General features: G+C 31.6%; 1 protein-coding gene across 2 annotated transcripts in view; it reads left to right on the forward strand.

The window, feature by feature from the left end:
- LOC145279888 (ferric reductase 1-like) overlaps positions 1 to 21,367 on the forward strand; it is a 459,209-nt gene that overhangs the window by 274,184 nt on the left and 163,658 nt on the right. For both annotated transcript variants that reach the window (XM_080131362.1, XM_080131363.1), the window contains exon 8: positions 17,563 to 17,719. In XM_080131362.1, coding sequence (XP_079987488.1) covers positions 17,563 to 17,719 — 157 coding nt within the window. The remainder of the gene's footprint in view (positions 1 to 17,562; positions 17,720 to 21,367) is intronic.

Genomic DNA, 21,367 nt, shown 5'->3' on the forward strand with positions numbered 1-21,367 from the left:
GGCGGATAACGTCAGCCCAGACAAACGTTTACCTCCAGCACCCTTACTAGTGACATGGCCACAAGGACAGACAGAGACAGAAAAATTTCCGACATCTCAGACTACTGGTCACCAAGTACTACCGACCTTTAAGCAGCTTTTTCTTCACCCTTTGTCAGAAAAATCACTCATTGAATGAGGACTGAATGACAAAATAGGAGAAGCGAGAGTTACTGGAGCTGCCGATAACACATCCACTGTATTATCTACTCTCCATTAAAAAAAAAGGGGGGGGGGAATGGGGACAAGTCACTAAGTAGTAAGTCCGGTGCTAAGTTTACAATTCAGGACACTTTTGATGATAATCTCCCCTCACATATTAATGGGTGGAAGTTTATTCGTTATCTATGGAGTTTAAATCATTAGAGTTTCATCTTATAATTAATTAAAATCCAATAATTAACTATTATCAATTTGTTTCTATACTTCATTTAATCTGTTTTTCCATCTTCTGAAATAGGAAAGTGTATTAGAATAATATATCAAAACAGGGAATTGATAGAAAGCATTAGACCAACAAATCAAACGAGCTGAAACAAAGGAAGAATAGATTATACTAGTTATAGAAAAGACTGAAGAAGCAACATCATGTGAGAAAGAGGCTATTGACAAGAAAAGGATGTGGCCAATCAAATAACAGATATGTTTCTGCACCATATCAAGAACCCTCAAATGGGGCAAAGATTCATCAACCCAAATATGACAACAGTACTGCATACGTGGTAGATTTTCAGGGATAGATAATCGCCTCAGGTATGCGAAAAAGTTTGGCAAAATAGAAACAACTTTATGAAAATCAGAAAGTGCAATGGATCTAATGTATGAATTCCAAAAAAGATTTGCTGAGAAAAATAAAAAAAAGTTTCAGAGTCGTTCATCCTCAAGAGTAAAGTTTGCCTTCAGTGTAATTGTTCCAATTCATGTTTCCTGTGAATGTTAGGCCAAGGAGTTTGAAAGATGTACTCTCAGATAAAGAGTCGTTGGCCATTGCTATAGGTGGTAGAGAGGGTTTCTTGTAATTATTGAATGAAACTAGTTTAGTCTTGGCGGCATTGAACATGACCAACCATTTTTGTCCCCATTCCACTACAGATTGGAGGTCTTCCTTTAGTGTTTGCCATTTCTTTAGACATGTGTTCATTAGTCTTCCTGTCGTGCCTGCCATAGAGTGTAGTGTCGTCAGCATATATACCCATCTCAGAGGCAATTTTGTCGGGGAGGTCATTTATGAATATCAGGAACAATAGAGGTCCAAGGATAGAACCCTGGGGCACCCCCGCATTTATATTATATTGTTTAGATGTAAGACCGTCGAGGACAACCTGGATTTTTCTCTTATCTAAGAAGGATTTAATTATGTTAAGTAATCTACCAGTGATACCGTATGATCTAATTTTCCTGAGGAGACCCTCATGCCATACCCTGTAAAGCCTTAGATATATCTAGAGCTACCACTCTGCCCTCCCCCGCTTTGTCCAGTGAATGGTATATACGTTCAGAGATTACAGTTAGGATGTCTGCTGTGGAACGGGCTTGTCTAAATCCATATTGTTGGTCAGTCAGAAGTTTAGCATCTGTAAGGTGATGGACTAGAGCATGGTTAATTAAGGTCTCAAATATTTGGGCAAAAAGTGGGAGGAGGCTAATGGGGCGATAATTTGATGGGTCTGTCCTTTCGCCAGAATTCTTGAATACTGGTACAACAGAAGCAGTTTTCCAACAGCCCGGAAAGCAAGCTTCATTAAGGCATTTGTTGTAGAGTTTGGAGAGAACTGGAGCTACTTCGGCTGAGCACTTTTTTAATAGCACAACTGGGATGAGATCGGGTCCACACGCTTTTGAAGTGTCAAGGTTTTTTATGATGGCATGCACCTGAGCAGGGGTGATTTTCAGATCGTCTAACGTGGCGTCTGTCTGCATAGGAAAGTCAGGTAGGGGGTGGTTGGAAGGGTCCAGTGTGGAGTTGGAGGCAAACCGACTGGCAAGCATGTTAGCGTTGTCGATTGCTGAGGAGACAACCTCGTGATTGTTGGTTAGTGGGGGAATTGTTGATTGCCCATTATTTACTACACTGTTGTAGATTTTCCAGAAGTCTTGAGTTTCTTGTTTTTGTGCTTCGATGCATTTTTTAGTGGTTTCCGTAAATTCTCTCTTAGCTGCCGCTATTTCTTTGTTTCTTTTTTCTTGCATTTATTATTTCTTTTTTTCAACCTTTTTTTTTCTTTCTTTAATATTTCCTATAATTTTTTTCTTCCTTCATAGTTTTTTATTTCCTTTTTACCTGTTGTGTGTGTGTTGTTTTTAAAAAAAAAAAAAAAAGAAATTGTTAGCATTCTCATGACATTTGCATGACTTTTTAAATTTGGCATGCTTTCTTTTTGTTGGCAAAAGCTTAACCTCCTTTTTTTTTCTTTACAAGGTAGTCACCACTTATCAAGGCCCGGAAGCCACTCGGGGATAAGGGTTATTGTGTGCAATTGTCTATCTGTATAAAAACCAAGTACGTCCAAGGATGGAGTACTGCTGCCACATCTGGGCAGGAGCTGCTAAAAACAGCCTATCCTGCCTTGACAGAGTACAAAATAGACTTTGTGGTTCAGTAGGGGATGCCCTTTTCTCTTCCCTGCAACCTCTCTCCCACAGAAGAGACGTTGCAAGCCTGTCTTTGTTTTATCGCTATTTCCATGGCAGGTGCTCGTCTGAGCTCCAATCCCTCGTCCCCCCTCGCCAATCTTTCACGAGAAACACCCGTCTAGCTGAAACTACTGTCAATAATTTTCCCCACTCTTTATCTGTGCCTAAATCCAAGCATAGATTCCATGAGCAAAGCTTCTTTCTTAGAACTGCACGCCAGTGGAACTCTCTGCCGCTTGCCTGTTTCCCATCTGACTACAACTTGGACGTTTAACATAAACAAACTCCTGACAAACCGCCCCCTTAAGAAAGACACTCTATCAAAACCCTCAATACTAATGATTACTACAATACTATCTCATTGATTACTGTACACGCAGTAACCCTTATCCATGAGTGGCCTTCGGGCCTTGATAAGTGGTGACCTCCATGTAAAAAAAAAAAAGTATGTTAATGTTGGAAATTTGATAAAGTGTCTTACTTAAGGGGCGGTTCATCAGGAATTTGTTTATATGGGACTTGAGGACATGCAGGTTGTAGTAAGGTGGGAAACAGGCAACCAGAACAGAGTTCCACAGGCGTGCACTTCTAAGAAAGAAGCTTTGTTCATGGAATCTACGTTTTGATTTTGGCACAGATAAGGACCAGGGGAAAACTTTTGACAGTGGTTTCAGCTAGGCGGGTGTTTATTGTGAAATATTGCCGAGGGGGGACCAGAAATTGAAGTTCAGACGAGCACCTGCCATGGTAGCAACGATAAAACAAAGACATGTGGGAGAGAGGTTGCAGGGAAGAGAAAAGGGCATCACCCACTAAGCCATGAGGCCTATTTTGTACTCTGTCAAGGCAGGATAGGCTGTTTTTAGCAGCTCCTGCCCAGATGTGGCAGCAGTATTCAATACTTGGGCGTACTCGGCTTTTATACAGATAGAGAATTGCATCAGGGGTGAGATATCTTCTGGAGTGGTAGAAGGATCCTACCATTTTTCCAGCGACCTTGGCAACTGACTTGATGTATGTGTTCCATTTCAGGTCAGGAGTAAAGGTCAAGCCCAGAAGCTTATCAAAACATGGAGCCTCCCCTAGACGAGCCATCCATTTCAATTGATCCCAGATGGGGATCAGAGCGTTGATGATGTAAAGATAGGAGCTTGGTTTTAGATGCATTAAAAGTAACCAGCCACCTCTTCCCCAGTGTACTACGCGCTCAAGATCAGAGGAGAGAGAATCTGAGAGAACTTTACGGCCTTTGATGTGTTGCCATAGATAGTCGTGTCATCAGTATAGATGTCAATGAATGATTTAAGTATGTGTTTTGGGAGATCATTGATGTAGATCAAGAAGTGAGTTTGGCCCAGGATGGACTCCTGAGGGACTCCAGCATTAATATTGAGGGCCTCTGATTTCTGCCCCTCAACCACTACTCTTATGAGCCTATCAGAGAGAAATGATTTAATTATTGAGAAAACATTTCCAGTTATACCGTAGCTGGAAATCTTGTGAAGTAGTCCCTTATGCCATACCTTATCGAGAGTCTTTGATATGTCAAGAGCAATTGCCCTAGAGAGGAAGCCTTTGTCGAGAGATTCGCTAATCCTATAAGATATAACCGTTAGCACATCTGCTGTAGATCTGGCAGAACGGAAACCATATTGCATGTCACAAAGAAGGTTATTTCTGTTGAAGTGATTGACTACTTCTCTATTTAATATAGATTCCAGCAACTTACTCATGACACACAGGAGACTTATTGGTCTGTACTGAGAGGGAGATGACTTATCACCTGAATTCTGAAATACAGGACATACTGATGAAGTTTTCCAGGGTGTTGGGAAGCACTTCTCTTTAAGGTAATGCTTAAAGAGTTTTGTAAGTATGGGGGCAAGTTCTGGTTGGAGCTTTTTCAGCACAATGATTGGAATGCTGTCAGGGCCAGATGCTTTACTGGAATCAAGGTTCTTGATTACCTTGGCGACCTCACACACAGATATTTGTATGTTGCAGAGCATGTTGTCTGTTATAGGAGGAAATATGTGGAGTTGATGGCCTTCATCACATAGGGTATAATTAGCTGCAAAGTTCTTGGCAAATAGTTTGGCCTTATCTGATGCTGACGAGATGACCTCAGGTCCATTGATGATGGTTGGGATAGAACGCACGCTTCTGTTCAGGGTCCTGTTTGCTATTTGCCAAAACAGGTGGGAACCAAGCCGCTGCTCAGCTACCTTGGATTTAATGGACTGAGCATATAGCATTTTTTATTACTCTTTTGCAGTGGTTGCTGGCAGTCCTAAAGGCAGCTTTAGTCTCAGTGCATCTATTACGTTGGTAGCTATGGAAAAAGTGATTTCTGTGCGCGATCGCAGCAGCACATTCTAGGGAGAACCATGGCTGGCTGTTAGGTTTTTGTTGGAATTTTTTGGATGGTATGAATCGGTCTATGCCTACAATTAGCCATTCGGTCAGGTCTGATACTATGGAGGACACATCCTTTTTAAACATGGAATGCAGGGGTAGATCGGATATAAGTGTACGTGTGGTCAGAAGCTAAGAAAAATAGAATTCTTACCGTGGGTGTGCAGCGAATGAGTTCAGGCCGAGAAACGGAAAAACAAACACCCGTCTAGCTGAATCCACTGTCAAAAGTTTCCCCAACTCTTTATCTGTGCCTAAATCAAAACGCGGATTCTACGAACAAAGCTTCTTTCTTAGAACTGCACGCCTGTGGAACTCTGTTCCGTCTGCCTGCTTCCCTCCGGACTACAACTTGGATGTTTTCAAGTCCAACGTTAACAAATTCCTAATGAACCACCTCCTTAAGTAAACACTTCATCAAATCTCCACACTAACGTAATGTACTTGCAATAACCCTTATCCCTGAGTTGCTTCCGGGCCTTGATAAGTGGTGATCACTGTGTAAAAAAAAAAAAAAAAAAAATGGTGGCCAGCATTTTATTACGTGCATTCTCGCAAAATCTTGTGTGCACGTGAAGTTTGAAATTACAAAACGAGCTTCATTTTTCGGTGCTGGGGAGATTCCAGATCTGGCAGAAGAGTAGGTGCAATGGGAGATTCTACTTTCTCGTATTTTTGTATGCTTGAGGTGACCCCCCCCCCTCGGGAGGCGCACTGCAGTTTAAGGACCGTGCCCCCCTTTTCTTTAAAAGATAGTATTCGCAGTATGGAAGCTATCCCAGTCAGCAGTAGAGTATCGATATACAGTACGGTGGAGACTGGAGAGGTACATCTGATGACTTATTGCATTTCGTTTTTATCTTAACTGATTGTGACATTCACTGCTGGGTATGTATATACTTGACACATACGAACTCGGGAAGGACCGATCAGCGAATGCGCTAATCTATGGTTCTCCCTTCTAGAATCCAAAGCACGCTGAGGTTAGATGGGATAATGTTCCATTGTGATATTTTATATACATCAAATAACAAAGAGAAGAAAAAGGAAAAAAAACAAACAGCGGATTATGTTTCAATTCCAAAAATCACGGGAGCATAACGCGCGACTCTTCTTTTATTACTAAATACAGAAATATCTGGAGGGGGAGATTCTCTTGGTTGTTGTTTTTTTTTGTTTTGTTTTTTTTATAATAAAAAAATGGAATGTCACATTTGCTCATTATATATATATGTATGCCAATTCAATATATATCTGTTTAAATAATAACCAATCATTCGCCCATTAACTCGGAATTTGATTCCTTTTCTTTTTTTTATGTTTTAAAATGTCAATTCAATATACTGATGTGGAAATAATAATCAATCATTTTTTTTTTTTATATTTTTTTGTTCATAGTGCACCCGCATAGAAACGAGAACATATCTGCGAAACTTTTTAGATCTCTTCCGAGAATCATATTGGTTGCTTTCTCTCTCTCCTTTTTTTTTTTTTTTTCGTAATTAAAACCCCTGCTATGAAAAATTCCTTTTTTCATATTTGTCGTATCGCCTTCCGCGTTAAAATAAAATGTCTGTATTTACCTTAGGTTTTCCAGGTTCGTATTCATCTTTCTTTTATTTTTATTTTTTTTTGGTACTAGTGCATGAGCTGGCCTGGGCGTAGCTTATCACTCGCTCGGATTTCTCCGTAAAATGACGTCACATGCTGCCATCTGACGGAGAAAATGGACGAGGGGTGGGGGTGGGGGGGCTTACAGAGAGAGAAAACGCGAAAAAATAAATGGCCGACAGGGGGGGGGGGCTAGCAGCGCCAAATACAAGTTTCCAGAATATTTCAACACGAAACTGTTTGAAAAAAATAATTATAGCATTTTCTTTAATTACTATAAAATTAATATAGTGGTAAAATTATTTAAAAAAAAAACAAAGAAAACAGAAGCCAAACCATTTCAAAAAAGGTCAAATTCACGAAATTAGCCATTAAAAGAATAATAAATGGTAACATTATCAAGAAAAGTTACTTTCCAACTTATCTGCATCATTCGTTGGTATTTTTAAGTAGTTTTAAGTGCTTTTTATTTCATATCGAATGTTAGAGCGGTTTCGGGTAACCTTGCGAAGTTCTGAAATGCCATAAAACATACCCCGTTTTTTTTTTTTTTTTTTTTAATAATTACTACTTTTTTAAATAGAAAAATGAATGATGCAGGTAAGTTGCAAAGTAATTTTTATTGTCAAATAATAACAGAAAAACTTACCGTAATTATTTTTCACATGCATGGGAGTCAAATAGAAGAAAACTTGTCGTAATGTTTCCAAGGAAAAAAGCTAAACAAAAAAAAAAATGGACGACTGGGGAGGGGGGCGGCTAGCAGCAGCAACAGCGCCAAATACAAGTTTCCAGTGCTTGAAAAATTAATTAACGAATAACACCGACCACTCTAATTTGTTTTTTTTTATAGGTAATTGAGGTCGCTGACAACGAATCTGATAGTCAAACTTGGGGCAAATTTACCGTTTGCATGGTATTTACCCCTGAACCCACGAACTACTTTTGACCATTTTGCAGCTTCCGTTTATGCTACGCGCATACAGGGGGGATGTGGTGTTGGGGCGCTCGGTACATGACCAGACACAGTTGGCTTACAGCTGACTTACTGTACACAACAAGACACATTTACTGATTTACTGTACATTTGGAGAAACAGGTGGCTCATACTACATGGCCAGACACAGCTAACTTACACGGCCAGAAACATCTGGCTCACTCTACATAGCCAGGCACAGCTGTTTTACACTACACAGCCACACACAACTAGCACTACGTACACGGCCAAACAACTAGCCTTTCACATTTTTGTTGATTTTCTAATTTAAAAAAAACGGCTAGCTCGAATTGTAATTATCTTCTTCATAAAATGACGATTCCAATTATAAAAAAGTTTGACTTGAATCGTAGTTTAATTCCCTCTATTATACGACAACAATTTTTAAAAAGTTCAACTGGAATTGTAATTTAATCTTTTCTATAACGTGACGACGTAATTTCTCAAAAAGTGCGACTCTTGAATCATTATATAATGTCTCCATATAGTAACAACAATTTTAAAATGTCTGACTTTTGAATTGTATAAACAATTCTACAAAACATACTGACGAAAATTATTTTTAAAAATATGACTTTTGACTTGTATAAACAATTCTTCAAAACATACTGACGCAAATTATTTTTAAAAATATGACTTTTGAATTGTATAAACAATTCTTAAAAACATACTGACGAAAATTATTTTTAAAAATATGACTTTTGACTTGTATAAACAATTCTTAAAAACATACTGACGAAAATTATTTTTAGAAATATGACTTTTGACTTGTATAAACAATTCTTCAAAACATACTGACGAAACTTATTTTTAAAAATATGACTTTTGACTTGTATAAACAATTCTTCAAAACATACTGACGAAAATAATTTTTAAAATATGACTTTTACTTGTATAAACAATTCTCCAAAACATACTGACGAAACTTATTTTTAAAAATATGACTTTTGACTTGTATAAACAATTCTCCAAAACATACTGACGAAAATTATTTTTAAAAATATGACTTTTGAATTGTATAAACAATTCTTCAAAACATACTGACGAAAATTATTTTTTAAAATATGACTTTTGAATTGTATAAACAATTCTTTAAAGCATACTGACGAAAATTATTTTTAAAAATATGACTTTTGAATTGTATAAACAATTCTTCAAAACATACTGACGAAAATTATTTTTAAAAATATGTCTTTTGACTTGTATAAACAATTCTTAAAAACATACTGACAGAAAATTATTTTTAAAAATATGACTTTTGACTTGTATAAACAATTCTTCAAAACATACTGACGAAAATTATTTTTAAAAATATGACTTTTGACTTGTATAAACAATTCTCCAAAACATACTGACGAAAATTATTTCAAAAAATATGACTTTTGAATTGTATAAACAATTTTTCAAAACATACTGACGAAACTTATTTTTAAAAATATGACTTTTGACTTGTATAAACAATTCTCCAAAACATACTGACGAAAACTATTTTTAAAAATATGACTTTTGACTTGTATAAACAATTCTCCAAAACATACTGACGAAAATTATTTTTTAAAATATGACTTTTGACTTGTATAAACAATTCTTAAAAACATACTGACGAAAATTATTTTTAAAAATATGACTTTTGACTTGTATAAACAATTCTCCAAAACATACTGACGAAAATTATTTCAAAAAATATGACTTTTGAATTGTATAAACAATTTTTCAAAACATACTGACGAAACTTATTTTTAAAAATATGACTTTTGACTTGTATAAACAATTCTCCAAAACATACTGACGAAAACTATTTTTAAAAATATGACTTTTGACTTGTATAAACAATTCTCCAAAACATACTGACGAAAATTATTTTTTAAAATATGACTTTTGACTTGTATAAACAATTCTTAAAAACATACTGACGAAAATTATTTTTAAAAATATGACTTTTGACTTGTATAAACAATTCTCCAAAACATACTGACGAAAATTATTTTTAAAAATATGACTTTTGACTTGTATAAACAATTCTTCAAAACATACTGACGAAAATTATTTTTTAAAATATGACTTTTGAATTGTATAAACAATTCTTTAAAGCATACTGACGAAAATTATTTTTAAAAATATGACTTTTGAATTGTATAAACAATTCTTCAAAACATACTGACGAAAATTATTTTAAAAAAAATGACTTTTGACTTGTATAAACAATTCTTAAAAACATACTGACGAAAATTATTTTTAAAAATATGACTTTTGACTTGTATAAACAATTTTTCAAAACATACTGACGAAACTTATTTTTAAAAATATGACTTTTGAATTGTATAAACAATTCTTCAAAACATACTGACGAAAATTATTTTTAAAAATATGACTTTTGACTTGTATAAACAATTCTCCAAAACATACTGACGAAAATTATTTTTAAATATATGACTTTTGACTTGTATAAACAATTCTTCAAAACATACTGACGAAACTTATTTTTAAAAATATGACTTTTGACTTGTATAAACAATTCTTCAAAACATACTGACGAAAATTATTTTTAAAAATATGACTTTTGACTTGTATAAACAATTCTTCAAAACATACTGACGAAACTTATTTTTAAAAATATGACTTTTGAATTGTATAAACAATTCTTCAAAACATACTGACGAAACTTATTTTTTAAAATATGACTTTTGAATTGTATAAACAATTCTTCAAAACATACTGACGAAAATTATTTTTAAAAATATGACTTTTGACTTGTATAAACAATTCTTCAAAACATACTGACGAAAATTATTTTTAAAAATATGACTTTTGACTTGTATAAACAATTCTCCAAAACATACTGACGAAAATTATTTCAAAAAATATGACTTTTGAATTGTATAAACAATTTTTAAAAACATACTGACGAAACTTATTTTTAAAAATATGACTTTTGACTTGTATAAACAATTCTCCAAAACATACTGACGAAAATTATTTTAAAAAATATGACTTTTGACTTGTATAAACAATTCTCCAAAACATACTGACGAAAATTATTTTTAAAAATATGACTTTTGACTTGTATAAACAATTCTTAAAAACATACTGACGAAAATTATTTTTAAAAATATGACTTTTGACTTGTATAAACAATTCTTCAAAACATACTGACGAAAATTATTTTTTAAAATATGTCTTTTGACTTGTATAAACAATTCTTTAAAGCATACTGACGAAAATTATTTTTAAAAATATTACTTTTGAATTGTATAAACAATTCTTCAAAACATACTGACGAAACTTATTTTTAAAAATATGACTTTTACTTGTATAAACAATTCTTCAAAACGTACTGACAAAAAGTATTTTTAAAAATATGTCTTTTGACTTGTATAAACAATTCTCCAAAACATACTGACGAAACTATTTTTTTAAATATTAATTTTGAATTGTATAAACAATTCTTCAAAACATACTGACGAAAATTATTTTTAAAAATGTTACTTTTTAATTGTATAAACAATTCATTAAAACATACTGACGAAAATTATTTTTAAAAATATGACTTTTGTAATTGTATAAACAATTCTTCAAAACATACTGACGAAAATTATTTTTTAAAATATGTCTTTTGACTTGTATAAACAATTCTTCAAAACATACTGACGAAAATTATTTTTAAAAAAATGACTTTTTTAATTGTATAAACAATTCTTCAAAACATACTGACGAAAATTATTTTTAAAAATATTACTTTTGACTTGTATAAACAATTCTTCAAAACATACTGACGAAAATTATTTTAAAAAATATTACTTTTGACTTGTATAAACAATTCTTCAAAACATGCTGACGAAAATTATTTTTAAAAATATGACTTTTGACTTGTATAAACAATTCTCCATAACATACTGACGAAAATTATTTTTAAAAATATGACTTTTGAATTGCATAAACAATTCTCCAAAACATACTGACGAAAATTATTTTTTTTAATATTACTTTTGAATTGTATAAACAATTCTTAAAAACATACTGACGAAACTTATTTTTAAAAATATTACTTTTGAATTGTATAAACAATTCCTCAAAACATACTGACGAAAATTATTTTTATAAATATAACTTTTGAATTGTATAAACAATTCTTCAAAACATACTGACGAAAATTATTTTTTTTAAAAATACAGAAATTGCCAGCATTCCTGTGACATTCGCACTTCTTAAATTCGGCATGTTCCCTTTTGTTGCTAAACACCCAACCTCGTCTGCTTCCGAATTGGTTCTTCTTAGTGTAGCTTATTCATCCATGTGCAAATTATTGCATTTTAAATTTTAACGAATAGATATACTAAATATCTACATCTATATAAATAAGGAAATTACATGAGTATATATATATAAATGTAATTCTGGAATTCTTGGTTCGTTCGTCATTAGTAGTCTAAATAACCACTGAACCGATTGCTTCGACATTTTGGTATAATATGTTTACTGTACCCATGCGTGTTTTTATTTATCTCTTTTTAATTATAACATTATACTTAAATTTTACTTTAATAAATAGGTGGTTTTCTTTGTTCCGATGTTGCCATTTTTTTTTATTTGTAGAAATATTATTTATGACCGCCTGCCGTCACGTGACATCACTTCCGTGGTCTTGCTTAATGTAAAGAAATTTTTATCATTTTTATGAAATAATTTTTTAAAATATCAGATTCTAATCGGTAAATTTTAAATGGATTTAATCACGTGATTATTTATAATGTAATCATGTGATTGAAATTTAATTTAAATTAACTACATGTATGCCGACGCTCAAAATGTATACACATTTTGACCCCTCGCTTTACTTAAAAATTCACAAAAAATCAGGAAATTAACCAGTTTTAATGAAATTTTCAGCATTTATCAAATAATGATTGCGGAATTATTTTTTGTTTAAATCTTAGTGAAAATGTATTATTTTGTTTAAACAAAAAATACCTTTACTAAAGTTATGGTTTTCAGTAGTAAATAAAAAACGCAAGAATTTATTTTTGCATTTATTATATTAATAAAGCATCGTAATTTGTAACAATAAAAAATAAATAAAATCATTTTTACAGGAACATTACGAGAACAGCCCTTATAAAGTCCGTATTAATGAATTCGATATAACTCGAATAAAATGAATTTCTCGAATTACCGATATTATTATTGAATTAAGCATTGTTTATTTAATATTTTTACAAAAAAAATTATAACAGCAAAAATATTTCTACTTTTTGTAAATTACAGATTTCGCAGAATTTCTATATGCAAGAGTTTAATAATTTCCTTGCTCGTAAGAATGTGAAACTTTCGGCGTAACATAATTTTTATATAATACTAGACTATCCGTGACCCGTTGGGTCAGTATGTTATATTAGCTATGGAATTAATGTATGAGCATGACACTTGTAACATAAAGAAAATATTTATTTTTTACATAACAGAAACATTTTTATGAAAGCATATTAAAATGAAAAAGAATATAGATAGATTTCTCAGTCGTTCTGTTTTTTATAATTGATTATATTTTAAAATAAAATTTACAGTTACTGAATTATAAGTAGTTGGCCATACTTATAGGTAATTGTGCACTGAACAGATACCATAATACTTATTATAGTCAATTTCAAATTTTGATATATCTGTTTTTATTTTATATCGTTCATTTCTGTATTACGTTTAAGTTATTTTAAACCCCACTCTTCCCATGTTAAATAATAATTTCGAAATAATAACATTAATATTTCAGCGTCCCAATTGTTTTTTTGTTTTTTGTTTATTTTAAACCCCACTCTTCCCATGTTAAATAATAATTTCGAAATAATAGCGTTAATATTTCAGTGTCCCAATTGTTCTTTTGTTTTTTTTTGGGGGGGGGGAGGTCGCGTTTAAATTATCCAAATAAACAATTGTCAGTACTGTCTGCTTTTTTTTTTTTACAACGTTCATTTCTGTATTACGTTTAAGTTATTTTAAACCCCACTCTTCCCATGTTAAATAATAATTTCGAAATAATAACGTTAATATTTCAGTGCGCAAGTCATGCGCGCATGCGCAACCGGATGTCGTAAACAGGAAAGTGGGTTACATACATCGTTACAAGGTCATTTGAGTTTCATAATTATATATATTGACCAGTAATTAAAAAAAATTAAGGTGAAGTTGTATAACCATCACCCCCATGCGTAATTTCTATACTGATAGTTTTTTTTGAATTTTTTTTCACTGGACACTAATTAACCAGATTATGATTGATTGGACACTAATTAACCAGATTATGAACAAAAAAAATGAAAAAAAAAATCATTATTTCGACATTTGAAAGGGTGGCTCACTTTTTAGTTACAACGTTCTGATAACTTAGTCACCTATTTTTTAACCAATAAAAACGCGGGTATATCAAAACCATAAAAGTAAAAATAATATGAGCCTCTACCGCAGTTGTAAGTCAGAAATATATTTGTTTCTCAAAGAAAAAAAATAGAATGAACATGACTTTTTTTTTATTGTTTTTATGAAAATAAAGTTTCGAGTTTTTTGTTTTTATTAACTTATTTAGTTTTTTTTTTAAATAATTTGTTTTTATGAAAGGTGAGTTTGTGGGTGTTTTTTTACAATAATTTATCTGTTTTTATGAAAGGTGAGGTTTTTGTTTTTTGTTATATTTCAAAACTTTTAAAAATTTTTTTTAAGTATTTCACTAACATGCTGGAGAAATGTTTAATAATTTTCCATCCCGTACGCCTCCGGATACATTACTTCGTCAACATGAAACCATTTTATATCCTGAAGACACTTCCGTGTTTAGAAAAAAAAATGAGTGACCGATTTACCAGAACGTGGTAACTAAAAAGTGAGCACACCTTTCAACTGTTGAAATGATTTTTTTTTTTGTTTCAATTTTTTTTTTTTTTTTCATAATCTGCTTAATTACGGTCCAATCAATAATAATCCAGTGAAAATTTTTATAAAAACCTATCAGTATAGAAATTTGCATGGGGGTGATGGTTGTACAACTCCGCCAAAATTAATTTTAAAACAGGAACATAGAAAAATAATTAAATTAAAAAATGGTAAAATTTATACAAACATTTACAATAGAAATGGGGATGCCCGTCTGGGTAAAAAAACAAAACAAAAAAAAAACAGCACCCCTCCTCCTTCCTTTTATGACATCATTCTCATACAGCTTTTCGACTATCTCAGATTTTGGGCCTCTGTATATTCCGTATTTCCAAAAGTATTGTTTGTTGTGCTTATGCGAACGGCGAGAACACTCGGTTGTGGGGCTAATTCACTTATTTTTAGCACAAACAAAGTGTTTTTTTTAATTATTATTTAATTCAATATCTTAGGACTTTACTAATTATCTTTGAAATAGACCCAGAAAACTAATATTTATCTCTAAAAGGATTTTTACAATAAATTTATTTAACTTCAAAATTTAGCTGAATTGGTAAGCTCGCCGTGAAAACATTTTTCATGAATTTTTTTTTTTTTTCACGTGTACAAATATTTTTTTCCTTTGAGAAATTAAGTTTAGTCCTTAATCTTTCAAATCCAATCAAAAAGTTGTCGGAAACCTAAAAAGAATTTATGATAAATCGGCTTTAAAAACTAGGTCCCCCCTATTCTTCATTTATTTTTGCTCGTACCTAAAGAATGGATATTAGCAGCAAATTGACCATTGTGGATCATCTTTTTACTATTCAGAAAATTAAAGATTCAATTAGATTCCTATTTCACTCACCTAAATTATTTAGTGTGAAATGAGTTTAGGAATTTATATTCAAACATAAATATTATTTTTACTTAAAAAACATAACATTCATACACTAAGTTAGGGTACGGTTGTTGTAAAAATGGAACAGAAATTTAAATTTCGTTCCATTTTAAATTCGATACATTTATACGTTACGTCCAACTCATCGTTCACATTCGATATGTGAACTTTTATGGGTTTTCGGGTATGCTGACAAGATTAGGGGTGTCTATTCTGAAAGCCGTTCTTAACATGGGTAGATTGGAGTGTTTATTTATTGTAAACGTACCCGACAACCTGTAAATGTCGACATTTCCAATGTGAACGGTAAGTTGAACTTATGTAAAAAATAACACAAAGATATACCAAACTGACTTTTTTCATTTAAGAATGGAATTATTTCCCTTTCGTTAATAACTTCTTTTTTTTTTTAATATTTTGTGTTTTATATATATAAAGTTCAATTGTTGAATGTTATTCTTTTGATTATATTCGTTTTGGGCGGGGGCACAATTAAAAAAAAGATTAAAATGGAGGGAAATTTAAGTTTCCATTCCATTTTTACAACAACTGTAAAACAGCACATACTCAGCAAGTTTTATCGTAAATTATAAACATCTAGATCTGCTTACATTATATCAAAAACCGAGCGACCCATGAAAATCTGGTAGCTGAGTGTTAAATCTGCTAAAAATATTGAAACAAAAGGAAAAAATAGAACCTCTCCCAAACATACAGTCAATAATTTGGTTTCGTCCTTCCCTTGAGTGTTTCCAATAAGGGGGATTGATTTATTAGGATTTGTATTAGAAGCTGAGCACTTTTTTAAATTATATAATTGTTGAATTTGCATTTTGGTTAAATTTGTTAGTTTGCAATCGCTGATAGCCCACTCGAAAAATTGAACAAAAGACGAAATTAAAAAATTGGTACTCATGCAGAATTTGACCCCCCCCTCGGATTCAAATTATGGTTAGGGTTCATTCGGCAATCACCGGATTCAACTGAGCGTTGTTCAAATGTTGAAACGCTAAATCAACATTTTATTTTTTTTTTTTTGCATAATTAATTAATGATGGGAGTATTTTTTCTGTTTAATTTCTTAACATCTGTTGACAAAAAATAATTTGTACACTCTCTTGAAAAAAAAATTAAACTTTGCTCTACTTTCACCTAACTATTTACAGTGTTCATATAAAGCATTCATCTGTTCTTTTTATAATAAAAATTCCGTTTTCAAAAAGGAACGTTTACTGCCAACTTTCTTTTTAAAAAAATGCAAGTTTTCCTGAAAAAAAAAACAAAAAAACTTTCACCTAACAATTTATGGTAAAAAATTAATCTTTTTGTGGAAAAACAACTTTTCTTGATAAAAAAAAAATCGCAAAATATAATGAAAGTAAATAAACAATACAAAATGCAATTTTTCTTGAGGAATGTGTTCCATTTTAACAAACTGAGCCACAGCAATGCGTGGCCGGGCACAGCTAGTATATATATATATATATATATATATATATATATATATATATATATATATATATATATATATATCCGAATTTTTAAATCAAATCTTTTTTCTTTTGTGCATTATTCCATTTGTGCCTCTTTCTTTCCTCCCATTCTTTAATATTTTCTATCTTATTTCGTTTCCTTCCTTTTCTTTATTCTTTGCTGTTTCCTTCTCTTTATATTTTTCTTTCGCTACTACATTTCTGTCTTTATTTCCTGCTATTTTTCTTTTTTTCATCATACTTTTCTTTCCTTTCTTCTTCTTCTGAATTTTTTCCTTCATCATAACCTTTCGTTTTTGTTATGCCTTTCTTCCTATTTTTCTATTTTTCCTTTTGTCATTTCCTTGTTTCTACTGAACTGAAAATAAGGGATATTTTCGAAACCTACCTACTGAGTTATAATATTTCGAACATGGAAGATCTCTTATCTTTTCTTCAACTGATAAACTTACCAATTCTTACTAGATATTCTACTATGACGAATAGAATGAGAAAGAGTGTGTCACTTTTTGTTGCCAGTGTTTGACACAAAATTCTATTTGTATTTTTAAAAATTGGTATATGTTTGTTTTCAGGTTCCGTCAGATGCTATTACACTGATGTCTACTTCATTTGAGAATGGCGTGATGAAATGTTCCTTTATCAGGCGTAACATTATCAATAATTCCAAAATTTATAATCTTGATGGAACAGAATGGTATTTTTTGGTTGCCATAGGAACCGTTAACACAAGTATGTTCATTTCATTAACCTAGTAGTATTTTGAATGCTATTAACATTTTTACAAAATGTTTTAAATATGACGCTCTCTCTCTCTCTCTCTCTCTCTCTCTCTCTCTCTCTCTCTCTCTCTCTCTCTCTTCTATCTATTTCATACATAGTTAGTTCCGTTTTGACATGCTAATGTTGAAATGCTGTTTGATTCACATAGATATATAAAAAACTAAAATAATAAAAGGATAAAATCCAACGATGTGATTTAAAAATAGAGTAGGAAAATTGTCTAATGCAAGCATTTTCACAAGTGAAACGGCTAAAAATGGTCCATGACGAAAGGGTCAATTAAAGGGGAAAGTAACATTTATCTAAATTTATGTAAATTAGGAAATATATTCGAATTTGCAATACGTACAAAATAAAACACATTATATATACACATATATATGTACGCATACAAAAGTGCAAATTTAGAATTTAGCAGCATTAATTGAATCCACCCTTATTTTGTGCCTACATATCGAAGGGGGGACATGTTGGGAAATTCTAACCTCCAAACGTTGAATGGTATGCCCCACGTAGTCAGCTTCACACTGACCGTTAAATCAATAAACAACCATATTATATTAAGTGGTAAGGATACCATCCTTTCGAAAGGAAGGGAAAGCATTTCTCGTCCCAAACACCGTTCGAACCTTCGTTGCAAAATAGCAACGTGAAACGGCTGTAGCAATTTTATGCGAAAACTTCTGGCTTTTGACAGCAATCCACGAGATTATCACATATACAGGACATTTTTGATGGCCCACAAACGTTCCATCTTTAAACGTCAAGATTATATCCCTCATACATTTTTGAATTACGTGTAAAGGATAACCATTAGCCAAAAGGATCTCAGTTATGCTTTGGAGTTCAGCATTTAGTTTAGTACTAGAGCAGATCAACAAAGCCCGATGCACTAAAGTTTAAATCGGATTTAATTTTGGGACGAGAAATGCTTTCCCCTCCTTTCGAAAGGATGGTATCCCTACCACTCAATATAATATGGTTGTTTATTGATTTAACGGTCAGTATGAAGCTGACTATGTGGGCCATACCATTCAACGTTTGGAGGTTAGAATTTCGCAACATGTCCCCCCTTCGATACATAGACACAAAAAATGGCGAACATCCGAGCGTTTACCTACTCATAGATTGGCCATTGGTGAACATTTATTACAGTGCCAAATTTGTACTGAAAAATACACGGATGAAACTTTCTCGGTTTTACACAGAGCGCGCTCGAGAATTCACTTAAATATTCTCGAGGCTGTATACATTAATTTGCGCCAACCATCTCTGTATAAGCAAAGAGAGTATACCCATAATTTAAAACTTATAGGTATTTGCTGAGATTGTTTCTCTGTCTTTTTTCTCCTATTCGCTATACATTTTTTTACCCTCGCTGTTAATATATATATATATATATATATATATATATATATATACGTATATATACATATATATATACATACATATATATACATATATATACATACATATATATATATACATATATATATACATATACATATATATATATACATATATATATACATACAATTTTATTTTATATATATATTCTATATTTTATTTTATATATATATATATATATATATATATGGCAATTAAGCTACACCGATTATTCCGCGTTTCATCCACTCTAGGATTCTTCAGGCTTATGCGCGAATTTTGTGGTTGTCTGTAGTTTTTATACATGCACCTTCTATTGAGATTTTAGTTAGCCAATCAGCTTTCTAGTATCCACCGCGCCCTTCCTATCAGCCAATGAAAAATTTGCTATCCTGTACTTTAAAGAAACCCAAAATCTATTAAACTGTAGGAGAGAAATAGCGAACAACTGTGTTCATATGATAAGATTTACTCTAGGATAGAGATACAAAATAACTTTAAAACTAACAAAAACAATAGAAAATAAACAAATAAATAAATACATAAAAAATAGAATATAAACAAATAAATAAATAAACAAATAATCAAACAAATAATAAATAAATAAAATGAATAAACATGCATATAGAAAAGCTATCATACACATATATATGTATGTGTGTGTGTATATATATATATATATATATATATATTTACCAGTGGTTAAAAAACCGGACTAGAGTGCTCAATGTGTAGTCAGAGCAGTATATAGGAAATTTATTACTGTGAGTCCAGAATGAGTTTACAAATTGTTTCAGCTAGAGGAAAATCCTCAAACATCGTCAGAATTTATAGATGGACTAAGTTATAAAATAAAATAAGAATGGAAAAATCGTAGATGAAGGGGAGTTAGAAAAGAAGGGGGAGTGGTAGGGAGAGGACGTTGGAATTTAAAGTAGTAGGAGTGTATACAATAAGAGAGGGGTTTATAATAAAATATTAATTATGTGTAAATTCTTATATACGTTTTTTTTAGTTTATAACGGTTTAAAATTAAAAGACGCTACTTTTATTTATATCGGCATAAGTAACAGTTAATTTAAAGGATCACCATGGCAACAGGTTGGAGAGTTAATGTTAGTGAAGGAACGGGTTGAAAATGAGGTTTAAAGTGATTTAGCCGGGCGGGGAGAGATTGAAAGAAATTTATTGTTTATAAAATGGAAAGAAAAACAAAAGGAAAAATAAATTAATGAATTATACTTTACAGGTTTATTTTGATAGTATAATGATAGGTAAGAGTATCAGTAAGTAAATAAAATAAATTAAATATTAAAATATTAATAAATAATTGTTAATGATAAGTAAATAAAATACGCGCACACACACACACACATAAATACACATACACGCGTACACCTGTACAATGTACGGAGACACATCAATGGGAGGGAGAACACAGTATATATACAAAAAAAAACAAAAAAAACACAGATACGTAAACATAAAAATAAATAAACACATATACATACATATACATGCGTACATATATATATATGTATATATATATATATATATATGTATATATATATATACGCATGTGTTTATTTATTTTTATGTTTACGTATCTGTGTTTTTTTGTATATTAATTTTATGTGAGTAAATGAAGTAGTTATATATATATATATATATACATATACATATATATATACATATACATATATATATATACATATACATATATATATATACATGTGCATCATTGCATATACATACATATATATATACATATACATATATCTATATATATACACATATATATATACATATATATATATATACATATATATATATATATATATATATATATGCATATATTCTAGCAAAAGTACCCGTCGTTGACTGGGTTCAAAAATAGCCTACAGAAAATGGACTCTGATTTATGAAAGTATGATAGGTTATGAAAAGGAAGGGTTGTAAATTTGGGTTGAATTTGGGGTATCAAAACAAAAGCAAAATATGATGAAAGTAAAAATAAAATAAATGAACCCCATAATTTATTATACCATACCTGTACACACTGAAACACTTATCACAATATTCTGTGGATCTATATTAAAAAACATTGTTAAACTTTGTGACATATTTCCATTCTATGGAGGTTAGGTGCGAACGAACACCCCATAATTTTATTATACCATATTTCTTCGAACTGAAACATAATTATCAAAG

Source organism: Euprymna scolopes, chromosome 7 (genome assembly GCF_053919585.1).
Source record: "Euprymna scolopes isolate OS-2025 chromosome 7, ASM5391958v1, whole genome shotgun sequence".
Taxonomy (NCBI): Eukaryota; Metazoa; Mollusca; class Cephalopoda; order Sepiida; family Sepiolidae; genus Euprymna; species Euprymna scolopes.